This window comes from Cupressus sempervirens, chromosome 6 (genome assembly GCF_028749045.1).
Source record: "Cupressus sempervirens isolate cs-2001-9-10 chromosome 6, ASM2874904v1, whole genome shotgun sequence".
Lineage (NCBI taxonomy): Eukaryota > Viridiplantae > Streptophyta > Pinopsida > Cupressales > Cupressaceae > Cupressus > Cupressus sempervirens.
Genome location: NC_143123.1, coordinates 209443735 through 209461468, shown reverse-complemented (window position 1 = coordinate 209461468; position 17734 = coordinate 209443735). Strand labels below are relative to the sequence as shown.

At 38.9% G+C, this 17734-nt stretch overlaps 1 protein-coding gene across 2 annotated transcripts in view; it reads right to left on the bottom strand.

Annotated features, from left to right (window-relative positions):
• Positions 1–17734, bottom strand: part of LOC149551985 (zinc ion binding protein) — a 254443-nt gene that overhangs the window by 41018 nt on the left and 195691 nt on the right. For both annotated transcript variants that reach the window (XM_089787477.1, XM_089787478.1), the window contains exon 9: positions 6676–6747. In XM_089787477.1, coding sequence (XP_089643603.1) covers positions 6676–6747 — 72 coding nt within the window. The remainder of the gene's footprint in view (positions 1–6675; positions 6748–17734) is intronic.

Here is a 17734-nt window from a genome sequence, read left to right as displayed (position 1 = left end):
CTCGGACGACGACACAAATTCCCTTAATGGATTATTCCACTGGCAAATGGGAGACTATGAAGTTTTTCATGCAGAATGTAATATGTTACAAGTACAAGACTCAGTTAGAAGGACGGTACCCAAAGGAGTACACGAAGCATAAAGAGAATGGGGCATCTACTTGGGATAACAAACCTATCAAAGACCTCGTAAATGGGTCTAAGTTAAAAGCGTATGAGAGATGGAATAAATTGGCAAGTAGCTATTTTATAGATACAGAAGAGGAAAAAAAATAAAAAACAAAAAGTGAAAGTGACCAAAAAGAAAAAAATACACTAAGTCTTTATAAAGAGCTAGAGTTAAAACACATCCCTATAATTGCTAGAGAGGGAGATGGAAGTACCAGAGGAAGATAGGTAGAGGCAGCTAAGGTGGTCGTACAGACTACCGTACAGCAGGAGGGAAGGGGAGTAGCAGCCATACGGACCTTAGAGACGAGAGAAGAACTTGTACAGACAACCATACCACTGAAAGGAAGGATCATAACAGTAGACGTACGGACATTAGGAAGGACAGAAGGAGAACTTGTAAGACCGAAAACAACAATGAGAACATGCAACCTTGTGTACGAATCATTAGGCGCATTCTACAACACCCTGTATGGCCACATTTTGCAAGGCAACAGTCTGTACGGCATCATCATCCCGTACGGTGGCACCAATTTCAGCGTCATTCCGTACCCGTACGGAAGCAAAGGAAACAATTTTCATCTGTACAGGCACACGTACGACAAGGAGACAAGGACTAATTCCGTACGGCGAGGGGTCATAAGGAGTACTTCCATATGACATGTAGAGGTAGTCGTACGACAGCAGTCTACAAGAGTACGACAGATAGAGGTATGAAAGTAGTCTGCAGGAGTAAAGCGAACAAAGGTACGACAAAACTAGGCATTCCTAGTAGAACACGTGGAAGTTAGTTGCAAGTAGTCACATCATAGGAACGGTTGGTACAAGTGGCACATACAGGCAGTTAAAGAAGAAGCAATAAGGGAGATGGCAATGGGCAGGGGTGAGACGGCAAAGGGTAGCAAAAGCATTGGCAGGTTGTGGCTGCCACCTCTCATCAATGGGAAGTAGAAAAAGTGGCCATGGAGGAAGCCTAGAAGATAGACAAAGAAAATCCGCGCACAGGGATGTCCTCCCATCCGTCTTCTTGCAATCAAACTCTTTTTTGTTGTTGTTTTCATGTTCAGCAGTCGTCTGGAAGACGACTTATTTTTTGGGTTGGATAAATGTAGTCGGAATAAAGTAACTATTGTGTTTAGCACTTGTTAAGCTAGTTGGGTTGGGTAGTTAGGAGGTGAGGGAATGCGTTGGTTGGTTTCCAACCAATGGACCATTCTATAAGTACTTGGATGATTGTCAATGTAGGGGTGTGGGTTTTCTGGTATTAATAAAGAAATCATTTCCTTGCCTACTGGGTTGTGGTATTACTGGTACATGCTATGTTTTATGCATGTGTATATCAATTGTGTTATTTTGTATCTATGAACTTGAGTGAAATTACCACTCTACATGTTCATAAAAATAACATAAATTGAAGCTACTATGAATTGTCAACACAAATCTCAATAGCAATTATCTAGTTTGCAATAATTACAAAGCATAGACACATAGGCAAAGACAAATTAACAAAAAACCTATATGCAATTTGGGGTTGGGTAGTTTGTACGCAAAAATAATTGTAGACTTCACACCAATCTCAGTAGTTTACAACCTTATTGTGGAACACAAATAGTATAGATTCCCATGCTGCCCAATGTGCAAGGATCGCACATGAATTTGAAGCCCAAGTGCTACTCTAAACTGGTAACCACAACCCTATAAGTGTGAACATAGATCATGTAATTCCCACACTACTTACTATCTAGTAATTGCAGTTCATACACATGCCCAACAATGGCGGCAATATCAAAAGTAAAGGCAAAATTATGTAAGCCCATGTCATATCCCTATCATTAAATAAAATAAAATAATAACTTTAATTGGGGCAACAACTGATTTATGTATATCTCGAGCGCATGTTTAATTTTCCGTAAGCGTAGGTGTTTGTTGTGGCATGTGTTGGCACATTTCTCCTTTAGGAGTTTCCCTCTAACAAGGCATATGTTCGTCGGGTTAGTTGTTGTAGGTATGTGATTTGGATTATTTCCTTTGTATTGTGAATTCCATTGGAGTTTGACCCGTCTCGCCGTTTCGGAAGTGCGAGATTTCCCTACTTGGCTCTCACAATTTTGGTGGTTTTCAACCCTCACCCTATTCCGTTCTTTGTATTACTTTGCTCGGATCTAGCAAATTGAAGCACCACCTTTATTTCCAAATATAATTACTATTCGGCAATAACTTGCATGTGTCAAGGATTGGTCTCTCATGAGTGGTGAATGGTGTGTGTAATTCATGTTCGATTTATCATATACCAATTGATATTTCTATACTCTTCGCTTGGCATTTCCGAAACACCCTCATACTCTTCCCCATTGGCAATCCATCATTCCTGAACCATACATAATACAACATACTAGTCGTACAACCTAACTGCTATAGTGTACGACAACCTACCTTCACCATACCTAATCCTTGCCTTCTAAGACTCACCGTAGAGTAGCCCAAAAGAACACTGTATGAACTCCATGTGTTGCCTGCCGTACAACCCAGTCTACTCCACCGTACGACTTTGATTTCTCTTCCAACTTGACATGCATACCATATAAAGAATCATTGACAATAGATCCTACCCACAGGGTCTTTCCAATTGATCATACCGGCCTGCAAGTACACCAGGAATAGGAAATCTCAGTGGTAACGTTACAGTGGTATCAGAGCCAATGATTCTACTCGTCTGTAAAAGTGAATGCATGTTTATATTAGGAGAAGGTGAGATCACTTTATCAATAGAATAGGGGATCCACAAGATCCTATGCCAGAACTCATTAATCTTTTAAGAATGCTTAGTAGAAACCAAATACAGATCAACAAAACCAAAGGCTTTTGCAGGAAACATTACAAAAATTGGTTGAGGGAAGGACAACATGAGAAAAAAATAGGCATAGTGACAACTTTGTTACAGGAAGGACAAACCCTCAACCCTCTATCTCTCGACCTTTGATGCCAATCTTCCTTCCAAGGACAGTAGCACCACGCAAAGAAAGAGAGTTCACTTTCCAGGAAATGCAAGAACAACTTTGAGAAGATTGGAGCAACATGGATGTGTAAGGTGATATATCTTACAAAGACTACGTTGATCTAAGAATGAGATATTCAGATGGGGGAAATCGTGGTTATTTTAATGATGATCTTAGGACAAAGATTGAAAAGTAAACTTATCATCACTTGATGGATTTGGAGCCATCATCGCACAAGCATGGATTATGAAGGCATACACCTATTTTCAGCTCAACCTAATGCTCGGAGTGGAAGCAATCAAGTTTGCAGCACTCCATCTAGAAGGAGTGGCACCACGGATTGGTCTCTCAACCATGACCAAGTGACCTCTTATGCAAAGTTCATTGAGAGACTCATCGACCGTTTCGATGGGAAGGATCCTGAACTAACTTCAAAGATCTAGAACAAGTATGGTAGACAATTACATTAGAGTTCTAAAGTCTATTAGTATTGGTCACAAACATCTCTGAGAGACGTCGGATTGTGTTAGCCATCAATGGGATTAGGGAACCATTAAGCAGTTGGGACAAAGGGTTCAGCCGGTGCACACTCAACAAAGCTATTAAGAAGGTGCATGACATGGCTGCATCTTCCTCCCAAAACCCACATAGATACTCCAAGAAACCCCCCCCCCCCCCCCCCACATGAAGACAAAGACTTGATTTAGAAAAGGCCTCCATTGGATGAAGACTCTTGGCAAGAGCTCCGATGGAGAAAGCTTTGTTTTACTTGCAAGGAGCTATGGGAACCAGATCACCATTGTCTTGGAAAGGAGAAGATTCATTACATTGAGATGTTTCCCAATGATGAGGAAGGTCAAGTATCTAGAATCATTGGTGAAGAAACTAACCACGTGGAGAGAATAAAAGCACTCATACAAAAGGGGGGTTCCATTGGTACCCTCACTACAATGGTTGGAAGTAGTATCTTCAAGGTCCATGAGACACTTTATGAAAAATGAGTCACATTTATGATTGGTAGTGGTGGTGCACTCAACTTCATCAATTCATCATTGGTCACTGGTAAGGCCTTGCATGCAGTAGAGAATGGAGGATTTTAGGTTAAGGTTGCTGGAGGGACCTTGTTACCCTACACTCACGTGATTCCACAACTCATTGCCATGGAAACTATACTCTGACAGATGATTTCTTTGTTATAGATCTGGTTAACATTGATATCATATTGGGTATCCTGTGGATGGAGACCCTTGACTAGTATACCCAAAGCTTCAAGAGGATGGACTTTAATGGCAAGAAGGTGTTGCTAAGAGGAATGTCAAATAAAGGGCCGGGGGAACTCACAATCAAGAAGATGGAGGCCACTTTAAAACAAAATATGATTCTAGAATGTAACTTTGACATTGTGGTGGCTAGTAGAAACTTGAAAGTCAATACTTTACTCCATCCCTTGGATGACTAGTGGGCCCATCTATTGGTCAAGTACTCCAAGAACAATTTTGAATGTCAATTGAAGGATGGCCATAAACAGGATGAAAGATACAAAGTGATTGATGATATCATTTACTACGACAATAAGATCTACTTGGTACTTGATTCTGAATTGAAAAAGCTAACTATAGGAGGTTTCCCATAATCAAATTCACAATTGCTTGAGGGCAAGCAAATTTTGGGATAGGACTATAATATCCCCGTCATCAAATAAAATTAAAATAAAAAGTTTATTTGGGATCCCAATTGATTTATGTATATCTTAGACCCATCCAAATTTTTTCGTAGGCGTAGGTGTTTGTCGTGTCATGTGTTGGCACATTGTTACTCCTTCGGGAGTTTCCCTCTCATGGGGTATATATTTCCATCAAGTTAGTTGTTGTAGGTATGTGATTTGGAATATTTTTTTTATATTGCGAATTCCATTGGAGTTCAACTCGTCTCGCCATTTCTGAAGTATAAGATCTTCCCTACTTGGCTCTCGCGGTTTCTACGGGTTTCAACCCTCACTCTATTCCATTCTTTGCATTGCTTTGCTCGGATCTAGCAAATCCGAGCATCATCTTTATTTGCAAATATAATCACTATTCGGCAATAAGTTGCATGTATCCAGGATTGATCTAATGAGTGGCGAATGGTGTGTAATTCATGTTCGACTTATCATATATTTATTGACATTTCCATACACTTCACTTGGCATTTCGGTAACACCCTCATACTCTTCACCATCGGCAATCCACCATTCCTGAACCATACATAGTATGATATACTTATTGGTTGTACGACCTAACTGCTACATCGTACGGTTTTTCTGCTGCACCGTGTGACAACCTACCTTCACTGTACCTACTCCTTGCCTTCTAAGACTCACCATATGGTAGCCCAAAGAAACACTGTATGAACTCCATGTGTTGCCTACCGTATGACATCACACTGTACGGGTCTGTCTACTCCATCATACAGCTCTGATTTCTCTTCCATCTTGACGTGCATACCATATACAGAATCATCAACAATAGATCCTGCCTATGAGGTCTTCCCACTTGATCATACCAGCCTACAAGTATGCCAAGAATAGGAAATCTTGGTGGGAACATTACAGCCCAACCCTGGATTCTTCTTCTATCCCAAATTGCAGCAAAGATAACTGTTTAATCAGTATACAGCAGCACCACTTAACTCCTCAGATGAATTGCAGAAGGTATGCCCAACAGATGACACCATTCACTAGCATAAGAACCAGCTCAAAGTGCAAAGAAATTCACGGAATAAGACCAGATTTCCACCAAACCCATGCTGAAACCCTTGGAGAGCAGCTTTAATTAAAAAGAAAATGTCATGAGATAAGTCGATTTGCCAAAAGAAATTCCTTTTATAGTATTAAATGGTTTGTTACTCAATCCTCACACAAAACGCCCAAAAGCTTCACCAATACACCTTTCACTAATGAATCTTCAATACCACACCATCAAATTGGAATAAAGATGTACAAGTTATTTCTCAAGTGAGACTTAATAAACAACTAACAATATGTAATCCATCAACAAGCATCAATCAAATACTGATGAATCTAGGACCTCAGGGCGCCATAACTGTACCGCTAAGAATAGAAACTCCACATATCCTACTTACTATAAATAGCAAGTCACTCCACTGAGACCCTCAAAAAAAGTGTTAGCTCTCCAGGGTCGCAATGATGAACTGACCCATTATTTTACCTCTTTCATTCCATCTTAGTTTGTAGTATTCTATAAAGGATCCAATATATAAGTTCACATCCTCCCATTATTGCTCTTAGTCTATGAATTTAAGCTTAGTATACTGTGAGGTATCCCCTCCGATGTTAGTGCTCACAATTTCTATAGCATAATAAATATTTTAGTCGAAGTGTATTTTTTACTTGCATTGTATGCATGAATGCAGGTCAATAGAAAGAAATGGGTAAAGCTCCATAGAATTCAAGAAATTTGCTGTGTGTTTAAATTCAGAAGGAAAATCAATGTGAAGAAGATAAAAAAACTTACAATGGTCAATAACCAGCTAGGGTAGGCTGCTATACCAGCATTTGACGCAAAAATAAAGTGAGGTGGAGATACCTGTAGTCAAAAGAAAATGTGTTCTTTTAGCTTGTGCAAATTCAAAATTATCAGATTCCGCATTAGTTTGCTAATACTAATATTCAAATCAATTTCATTTACAAAAACACTTGTTCATAAACATGATTTGATCAGGAAAGACAAAAAAAAATATTGTGAGCCAAAAAAGCATGGTGTTTTGTTGAGGCCTAAGTTATCAAATCAAGATAAAATATATTTTTAAAGAACTGCAGAAATTTTAATTTCCGTCTGTGGTTTTCATTTGCTTAAGATAGAAAACAAACAAAAAATTAAAGCCACTTCACTAAATATATTGGGCATAGAAGTGCTTGCTATAACACATTGAACAGGTGCAGTAGTACTACTTTGTAAAGATTGTATACTTTGTTTTCATAAAGAAACTAAAAAATAAACATCTAAGACAGCACCTTGGATATTTCCCAATATAAAGATTGAGGATATTTTGTAAGAATCTCTACTTTTGTAACTCATAATCATTAAATAGGATTGTATGGGTTCGCTACAAAACCTAAGTAAAATCTTCCACAAAATGGATTGCTAAAGAGTTTTGTGCCCTTCTTGTTATTCTCCTTACCAGTAACGAATTTCTAGATCCAACAAGAGATGTCATTCCTATAATAACTTTCAAAATTAAAATTATAAAGAACTCTGTTTGAAGGTAACTTCAACCCTAAGATGCATACTTAGAAGAAAGAAACTGATAAAAAACTCGCTGAATTACATTAAATAACCTATTAGAGTTAAGATTGTTTCAATATTCACCTACTATATTAGGTTCTTTGCTTGATAAAAGAAGGCTTTTAAGAGACCCACAACTAACAAAATAATAATGTGAACTTTTAAGGAAGGTGAAATGACAGGGCCCTGAGATCACAAATCAACCAGATAGGACAAATTAAAATGTTATCACTAACATATGAAACTGGTTTTACACCCATACATTATGCCAGTCTAGAATTCAATTGCAACTGTCACAGATAAGCACAATTTACAGAAACATCATCCTCTACCTTAACAAGCCAACTGCTTGTGATTATGACTTATGAAACAAACACAGCTCCATCAGGAAATTAAAAGAAATCTCAGATAAAAAAAAAGGATGCCCTATGCCTCTCCACTTCTCAAATTACTACTAACGTACAAGTTAACTCTCTAAACCAAAGTTGGACAGCTACATACAACTTGTGAATATCCTTCACTCAGATCCACACATTCTTGTAGCTCTCCAGCCTCATAAAGACAACTTGGTTACAAATATTTTACAATTACTTATTTCAAAAGCCAATTTATAGACCATTCGGTATCTCTAATGTTTATACTTTTCATAATGACATGGTATTGTCCATTTAAATATGGTAACATACAAATAAAATTATTTAGCATATGCTCATAATTAAAGGAAAGAAGCTATATTGCAAGAATACTAATAAAATTTTAGAGACATTCCAGTGATAATACAAATGAAAGTATAACTAGATCAGAAACCATGGGAAACAGTGTTAGAATCAAATTGTTCATAAGTATGATTGATCACTATATTTTGGAAGCTCTATGAAAGGGTGTAGATGAATTTATCTTAATTTCTTATACCAGGTGTTCCATGTGGATTATCCTATGGCCATTTAAAAAAATAATGTTACTTTATGGCACTAGATCTGATGAGAAATTAATGCAGAATGATACTGAAAATATTAGAGTACTTTTGTAATCCTCCCTTAACTCCAACTAATTTGAGTTACTAACTTCATTGCACTTTTGTCATGGTTAAAAAAAGGGTTTTCTTGGGGTAAGTTGGATGATTGATAATTTCAAACATTCAAGTAGTCCATTTTTCTTTATTATCTCGGATGGGTCAAAATACCTCATTGAAAAGATAAGATAAGATAACTTGATTAATGCCCAACAAAGGACCACAAAAAGGGTCTAAAGGACTGAAAGCATACAAGGTAAGCACCAAAAGCTGGAGAATCAAACGGTGTCCGAGGAAAGAAAAAGCAAGAAAACAAAAGGACCAGAGAGGGAAAGACTAGAGGTCCTTCCTATTTGGGAAGAAGTCCAGCACCGGAGGATACGGTCTAGGGCGAGACTAAGCCCAGGGTCATCTTAGAATACCACTGGAGATGAGGTGCTACTGCCGAGTGTACACTTTGCGAGGTCTTACAGACCTGGTGTGACCAGAAATAGGAGGGCCAAGCGGCCGCTTCATGCCCCAGGCCAAAGATGTTAGCAAGAAAAAGGAGGTGATAAGCTGATACGAAGTCTGACTTGAAGGGAACTGAAGCTGCAAACTATGATCACAAAATCACATGACCTCCTAGAAGTAAAGTCCATGACACTGCTGGTCATTGGATTTGAAGAAAGATAAAAGGGATTTGTACAGGCAGTAAAACCTCTCCCTAATCTTGTAGCAGATGGGGTAACGGAGAATAAAGTGTCTGTTTTCGCCTCTGCCAAAGCACGAAGGCAGTAGATCTAGTCAACTTTATCGATCTGATGGTCATCTGGATGTGGAGTTGGTGGAAACTGACTTTGGAGGAACCCAAAAAATACAGAGAGCATGAGTCTAGCACCGAGCTAGGTAGAAAGGGCACATGATAACCTCATCATGAATATTCTCTTTATAGATGGATTAAATCCTGGATAAAAAAAACTGGTTGATAAGTAGGAGATATTTTCCATAGCAACTCAAACTTTGATATTGCCTGCAGGATTTAGCTGTGTAATTCTTGAGTCAAACTCATTGACCCATGCTTCATGAGTAGTGGTTCATATGAACCCATCTCTCATGAGAATGAATGGAACACTTAGCACTCATTGGGTCTAGGTGATGCTCACAAGGATGAAGCACAAGGACTTCCGGCTCACCCATCCTAGTACTAGTCCAGCTTGAGTGCACTTAACTATGGAGTTTCCTCCATGGTTAACCAACTTTGCTTGCAACTCCATTTGCTAGTTTAAGAATGCAATGTGGATAATTAATATCTTCTCTCTTTTTTGCAGAGTACAAAATGGAAAATTCAAAGTTTTTTACAAATATTATTTGTCCTTTTTAGGATGATTCAAACCGCAATAGTGTGTGAGGAAATAATCTTTTTGAATTTTCACCGGAAGCTCCTTGAGATAACCTACTTGTAAAAAAGAAGATTAATAAACTAGACTCCTGCATATGCACATTATACATTTTATCTTTTGGGTTTATATGTAAACAAAATGCTTAAAACTTCTAGACCTTATTTTTTTATCATGGAGATGTGAGAACAATATTGAGAACACTTTATCTCAACAAAAGTATTTTTTTGTTATGCAGCTAAACTAAGTGGTAAATCCTACACATGCTATACACTGATTGAAACAAAGATCTATGGATTCACACTACTAGTGGGATTGATCAAACAAAGGAATCAATAGGAATGAAGAATGAAATCGAGAAGAAACAAGAAACCAAAAGCATATAAGGCTACCTTACATGATAGATTATAGATCATATGCAAAGTTAAACATGGATCTCATTGTAATATCCTCCATTCCATCATGAAGTTGATGATAAATGATCATTTAAAAATAACAAAATAAATATATAAATATAAATATAAATCTAATATAAACTAGATGTTAATATATCAAAATGGAATATTACATACAATGGTATAATCTATATTTAAATATAAGATATAAAAAAAATAACAATATCATAAAAAAATTAATAAACAAACTAAAAAATTGGTAAACAATTATAATGAGAATAACTATACATTTTTATTATATCTATGCATAAACATTAAATGTAATCATATATTTGATTATATGTAAGATATAATTAATAATATATTTACTTATTCAATATAATAAAAATAAAAATAAAACCAATATCCTATTGTTTACCGTATAGGGTAAACGGTCTATTAATGCATTAAGACAGTAGACAAGAACATGTAACACAGAAGTATTCCTTTTATTATTCGCATGTATTCAGAAGATACTACAATATTCGATATGATTGGTTATAATGATGATGATTACAAAATCCATTCCAGATGGTGTACATATACTTTTCCAGAGGGATGACTCAACCGCCGTGCGCCCATTCGGATACTATTCTACCCGTCAGCTACAATACAAATTTTATCGACAAAATCATCCCCCCCAAAAGAAAAGTTTTCTCCGGACGACAATTAAGAAAACATAATACATTAACTGACTAACTATGACAAGATAGATCTGTTCCCATCACATCACATTCACACTCCTCTTGTGCCTGCACCAAACTGGTCTCCAAAACATGTTGCATCTCTAGCCTCTGCTAACACAATACTCTCCTTAGCCAATCCGACTTTGATAGCCACCTATGCTGCCTTCTCCACTTCCAACGCCTGGGTACGCTGAGCCAAGTGTCGCTCTACTGCCTCCAACTGGATGATCAGCTCCTCCCGAGCTCTCTATGCATCCACTAAGACAGCCTCACACCAAACACCTACTTCGAGTGCCTCAAAGTGTAGCACCCCTCTCGAAAGGCTTCTCTAGTGCCCTTTCCACCTCTGGCATATAAACACTCCACGACTGTAGCAACTCCAAGTCTCATCAACTGGTCACACTTCCCATGACTGATAACTGAACTGACTAGGGGTATAGGGGGCATTGCCCCCAATGGGGTTGAGAGGTAGTGGCCACGTGGGGTCCTAGCACTCACTCTCAAATGCACACAAAACTCCATGGAACACACCTTTTTTGTGATTTTCTTCCGATTCGATACTCTTTTTGCCAACGGCTTATGTTTTACTACTTTTTTATGTCTTTCCCTTCCCTTCGGTATCATATGTTACTCATTCTGAACTATTTTGATTTGTCGTTGTTTTTTTTTCAGAATCTCCTACTTCCTAAAGAGTATGACTCTTTCCTCTTGAATGCTCTGGTATGGCCTTCGAAGGGTAACTTTATTACTGTACCTCCGTCCTTCTCCGATCCCTTTTAACATACCACCACTTAACCTTGTACAATATTGTTTTGAAATCCCTCTCCTACCTTGGCATTTGTACGGCTCCTGTTCCCCTATCAAGTATGGTCCTACGACTCCTATCCGGTTGATATAGTTCGTCCTTTCACCAACTGTACTTCCTTGTCCGTATGGTTTTCCTTTCACATCTTGCTACCTCTATGCCTCCAGGCCTAGGAAGTCGTACGGTTTCCAATTTCCTCTTTATGAAGGTCGTATGGACTTCACTTGTTATCACTAGCCATATGGACTTCACCTATTATCAGTGCCGTACGTGTTGGCCGTACAGTATCGGCTCTGTCTGTTGGCAACTACACTTCCTTTTGCCATAAGGTTTAAGCTTGTTTTTGCTGTTTGTATGGTCTCCTTTGCTGTTCGTACGGTCTCTAGCATTCAAAATGTCGAACGGTATTCATCTATATATGGTGCCTCTTCTCTGTCCGTACAGGTATTGATGCTTTCCCAATGCCGTACTTCCTACCTTTTATAAGTGCTTTGATGGGCCGTACAGTGTTCTAAAGGGGCCATATGGCATTCTTCAAAGTCATCGTGTGGTGCTAATTCCCCTCATTGTTCGTACGTCGTACAGTATTCTAGATTTCACTTCCTCAATCCGTATAGTGTATTTTTAACAATCTTTTGTCTATAATTTCTCACCATACGGTAGTGAATTTATGCTTGATTCCTCTCTCCCGAGCCGTATAGTTGATTATTCCTCCCTCTAGTGGCTGTACGGTTCTAATTCCCTTCTGTTTCTAGATTGTACAGTCCCTTAATCGACTACTCCATTTAATAATCTCATTCTTCATTTCTTACTTTCGTGCTCTTTTATTTCTTTATTACTTCTGTACCCACACTCAGAAAACATGTTCAACTTTGTATTTTATCTACACTTAGTTATCTTACATATATACATTATTTACTGCTTTTATACTGTCTCTCAATTGTTTGTTCACAAAGGTGCATTATTTCTTTCATGGTAGACTTTCAATTTCGAACCATTTACTGCATTAGCTGCTACTTCCCGTTGAGCGTCCATAATTTTACTACTTTGTTATCACCCACTTCACGGATTTTATATGGCCTAACCCACTTTATTTTAAATCTGCTTGGTTTGATCTCATTACGCTCATTATACTTCAACATTAGTTGTCCCGATTGAAATCTGTTCAACTTCAAGTGCTTGTTGTGCCATGCCTTTTGCCTATTCTGTGTAACCTTCGTGGCCCATACCATGAATTCTGTCAGCTGCCACTCCTTACTGTCAATAACTGTATTCTTGATTCCAAAACCTTCACTCTGTACTGGTGAAGTTTTTATCAAGCCCTTCCTCTATGTTTCCTGTGCAGATTGTACGATGTGTTTTCCTTACTACTAGTACCTTTCTACTAAATTCGTGTTGTAGTGTAACATTTTCTTTCTGCGCGGTTTGTTCACCATGTACCGCATGGTGGAATCTTTCCTTTTGCTGGGTTTGTACGATATGTTCTTCCCTTCAACTTCAGCCGTAACTACCTTTCCTTCTTTCACCTTTGGACATTCATTTTCCTCTTTTTTCTCACCTTCATCAACTTTTAACATATTACAGCTTGAAAAGAGCTTGTAATCCTCCATCTGCCAGTGGAATAGGTCGTTCACCGAGTCTAAATCGTCGTCCTTCAATCCACCTTCCAACTGTAGGACTCCTTCCTCATCCGGTTCTATTTGCTTCTTACCTTCGTCCTCTCCTTCTGAATTGGATGATCCGGCTTCTTCTCCCACCATTTGTGTGTGTAAATCAATAATAAATCGTCGTCCTCTGCTCTCCATTGATAGTATATTCTTCTTCTAGTCATGCTTAACCTTTGCTTGTATGAGCCATACTTATCTAAGAATGGCGTCATATACCCTTCTTTTAAGCGGTATGGCTACAAAGTTAAGCAGGAACAGTTGTGTTCCAATAGTCACTGGTTGTGCCATCAGGATCCCAAGAGGCTTAATGCCATGTTGGTCTGTAGTTAGCAATTGGAACGTGGGTGGCCACAACGTCGGCTGTCCCAACTTCTTCCAGGTATCTTTTGGTAGGACATTTACCCTCGAACCTCCATCCACAATTGTGTCTGATAGGACATTTACCCATTGAGTCTTTGCGCTTGTTCCACTTTCCTTCTCCTTCCTAGGTTCTTTTGGTAGTTTAGCAGCCCAAGCCATGTTTGTGAGTGTCGTTCGTAGTTGGGGCACTGTGAGGACCAGATCATTTAATTTTACTAGCACTTTAGTTTGTAATATCCACCTTATGATGTTCTGTTCTACTTTGTTCCTCATTGAGGTACCTGCAGTGTCACCCTTCTTTGTTTGTGATTTCTCCGTCTGCATCCCTTTCTCAATTTCCACTTGGGCTTCTTCCAGTCTCTTCTTTTCTTCCGTCGGATCTGAATATAGCTATGTCTATTTACACACAATTGCCAGGACTTTCTCTTCGTCTGTTCTCGATTCGATGTTGATCAAATTCACTCTTGATTTCGATTTCGGGTACTTGGCATCTTCATGGTCTCCAGGACCACACCATCTGCATAATAACTGTGGTGTGTTCGTTGTTGTACGGTTTCGTGCAAAGTGGCCCCACAAGTTGCATCCTCGACATTGAACCATCGGTCGATCGTTCGCATCATACTAAATCCAACTACGACTCCCATTATTATTGTTATTATTGTTGTTGGTGTTATTGTTTTGTCCCCTTCTGTTGTTTCTGTACCCACCTGAGGTGACACCATCATTGTTTGTATTTTCGTTCCCTCCTGACATGGATGCTTCCTATGTCAGGAGCACTTGTTGATGCCCTCTTGTTTTCATATTGAACGGGAATTCTTTTGTGAAATGTCTAGCGATTTGGCAGATATCACATAACTGATTATTTGGATAAGATCTTTTAGTGTGACCTTTTGTCTTGCATTTTGTGCACCATAGCTCATTTTCTTTGGTCTAGCTATTCCCTTTCTGTATATTCTTAAACTCTTTCATCATCTTGATCATATCCTTTTGGAGAGCTTGAACCTTCTTACTGCCCTTTTCATCACCACTGCTATCTTGAGAAGAGGATTCATCTGAGTCAGATGATCTACTTTTCTTCTTTTTTGTTTTTTGTTCACTTTCTAAGTCCATCGCTTGATTGTATGCTTTAGTATACGACAATAGTGGTACAATCTTCATTTTCCTTTTTACGTCTGGGCGTAGTCCTTCTATGAACCATCTCTTTTTCAGCTTGTCTGTTGGCTTACTTTCCATCTTATTTACTAATTCTTTTAACTTTCTAGCATATACACGGATAGTTTCATTTTTCCCTTGTTTTGTGGTGTAGATTTCTGCTACTATCTCATTGTCGTCTCACAGCAGTTGAAACTCTGTACTAAATTCCTTCTTTATGTTTTCCCATGTCGTTAGCTTTGCTAGATTGGTGTCAAAAAACCAATCAATTTCTACACCTCGTAAGGTGGCTAGAAATAGCCTTGCCCATTCGTCCTAGTCGTTTTCTCCATTTGATGTCCAAATCATCTCGCAAGTTTTGCAGTGTCAGATCGGGTCAGCTGTGCCATCCTTGTCGAACTTTGGTAACTTTTCCTTTGGACTGGCCATTGGTACCCTTTCTTTCTTTTGTTGTGTGTTGTTGTCTGTACCCATGTTGTTCTGTACTTCCATACTGCTCTGAACACCCGTGTTACAGACACCTAAGTTCTCAAGTGGTGTGAAGGCTTCCTCATGGACTTGGTTGTTTAGACCAAACTGTATCTGCTTGTCAGGTGTATCAGGGACGAACAGTTCACCCCAAGCTCGAGTTCCTTCGACACTCCGAGCCACATTGGTCCTTTCCCTTCTGTTTGGATTCCCCCCGGGCATGTACCAATTTGGCAATTCTTCCTTTGTTCCTTCAATCACCCTTCGCCTTTCTCGGGCTTCTTCTATCAACCTTTCCCTTGATTGACTTGACAACTGCACTCCATTCGTCAGTGCTCTCGTGGTACAGTGGTCACCTCTTGTGCCACCACTGTCGTACCCTTCAGCGGGTTGTTGGAGTCTGTGCCTCCAATTGCTTTGTTGTGTGCAGTTTAATACTTCCCGTGCCACCCCTATGCCATCATCTTCTAGATTCTTATTTCTATCTTTATTCAATGTGTTCGGCATTCATAACACCCGGTCCTTATAGGCAACAGCGCCAAATGTTTATCGTACAGGGTAGACGGTTTATTAATGCATTCAGACAGTAGACAAGAACATGTAACATAGAAGTATTCCTTTTGTTATTCGCACGTATGCAGAAGATACTACAATATTCTATATGATTGATTACAATGATGATGATTACAAAATCCATTCCGGATGGTGTACATATACCTTTCTGAAGAGGTGACTCAACCTTTACGCGCCCATTCGGATACTATTCTACCCATCGGCTACAATATAGATTTTACCGACAACACCTACCAAATAAACATTGCAGCGTTAAAAGCTTGCGACCTTTCCCATCATCGGGTATATAGTTTACAAGGGGCCGATGCAAAAGGGAACCAAGTGGAGCATATAAAGATAACAGAAAGTATAACATCGATGTGTACAGGTATCAAAGAAAAGAGGGAGGCAGAGAATTCAATGAGAATATACATGGCTTCCTAAATAGATGCATTAGAAGAAGATTAGGGGTCAGTATCAAAGAATTTGATGATGGACAACGAATACATCACCAACATGTACAGATGCTATATATTGGATGACACCAAACAATTCTTACAACAACTATTATGACTGATCAAATCAGAAGATAGACTCGGCGATGATATCATTATGTTAAACGCAGCATCTACAATCCAAATTGGAGAGTTTGCTTGGGTACTGAACAAAGCTCGTTAGAAAAGCTTTGGGATAGGTGATGAACAAACTAAAATGCTGAATGCAAGAGCAAATAGATTTTAATGTAATGCAATATAAATTTACATTGAGCAACACGCTCATATATACAATGCTAGAAAATTTACAAAATAGCAAGTATCCAAAACTGGATTGCTATAAAGCTAGATGCTATCGTTGAGCATTAAAGGAAATATTAAAAACATTCTAATACCCTCCCATAATGCTCAATCTATCAACAACACCAATAGATTCCCTGAATTTTACAAATTTATCAGAACTGAGAGACTTGGTGAAGATATTTGCAGGCTGCTCCAATGTAGGAACATACAACAACTAGATGGATTTGTCTTCAACCAGCTGACAAATGTAATGACAATGAGTTTCAACATGCTTGGTTCTTTCATGGAAGACTGGATTCTTCACCAGTTTGAGCACACCCTGATTATTACAGAATAGGGGAGTTGGTCCTATCCGAGGAACATGCATATCCGCAAGCATTTGCTGAAGCCAAACTGCCTCACAGGTTGCCTTAATTGCTCCCCGATACTTTGCTTCAGTCGAAGATAGAGCCACTGCTTGTTGCTTCTTACTAGTCCATGTGATAGCACCAGATCCCAAATTAAACACATATCCAACAGTAGACTTACGATCATCGACAGAACCGGCGCAATTTGAATTTGTGTAGCCACATAGTGTAGGATCAGGACTCCGAGTGTACAGAAGACCATAGTCAAAAGTACCACTTACATAGTGCAGGACACGCTTTGTTGTTGTCCAATGATCAACCTTGGGAGCTGTCATAAAGTGGGATATGTAGCTTACTACAAAGCTAATGTCAGGTCTGGTGATAGTAAGATAAATGAGACCGCCCACTAGTTGTCTAAAGTTTAAACAAAGATTCATCCACAATAGGTGAAACGGACTGAGCTGACAATTTGAGCCCGGGTTCCATAGGGGTGGAGGTAGGTTTGCAATCCTACATTCTGAACTTGTCCACAAGATTTCTGGCATACTTGGATTGAGAAAGAAAGATGTTATGCTCAGTTTGCCAAACCTCAATTCTAAGGCAATAGTGCAAGAGTCCTCAATCTGTTA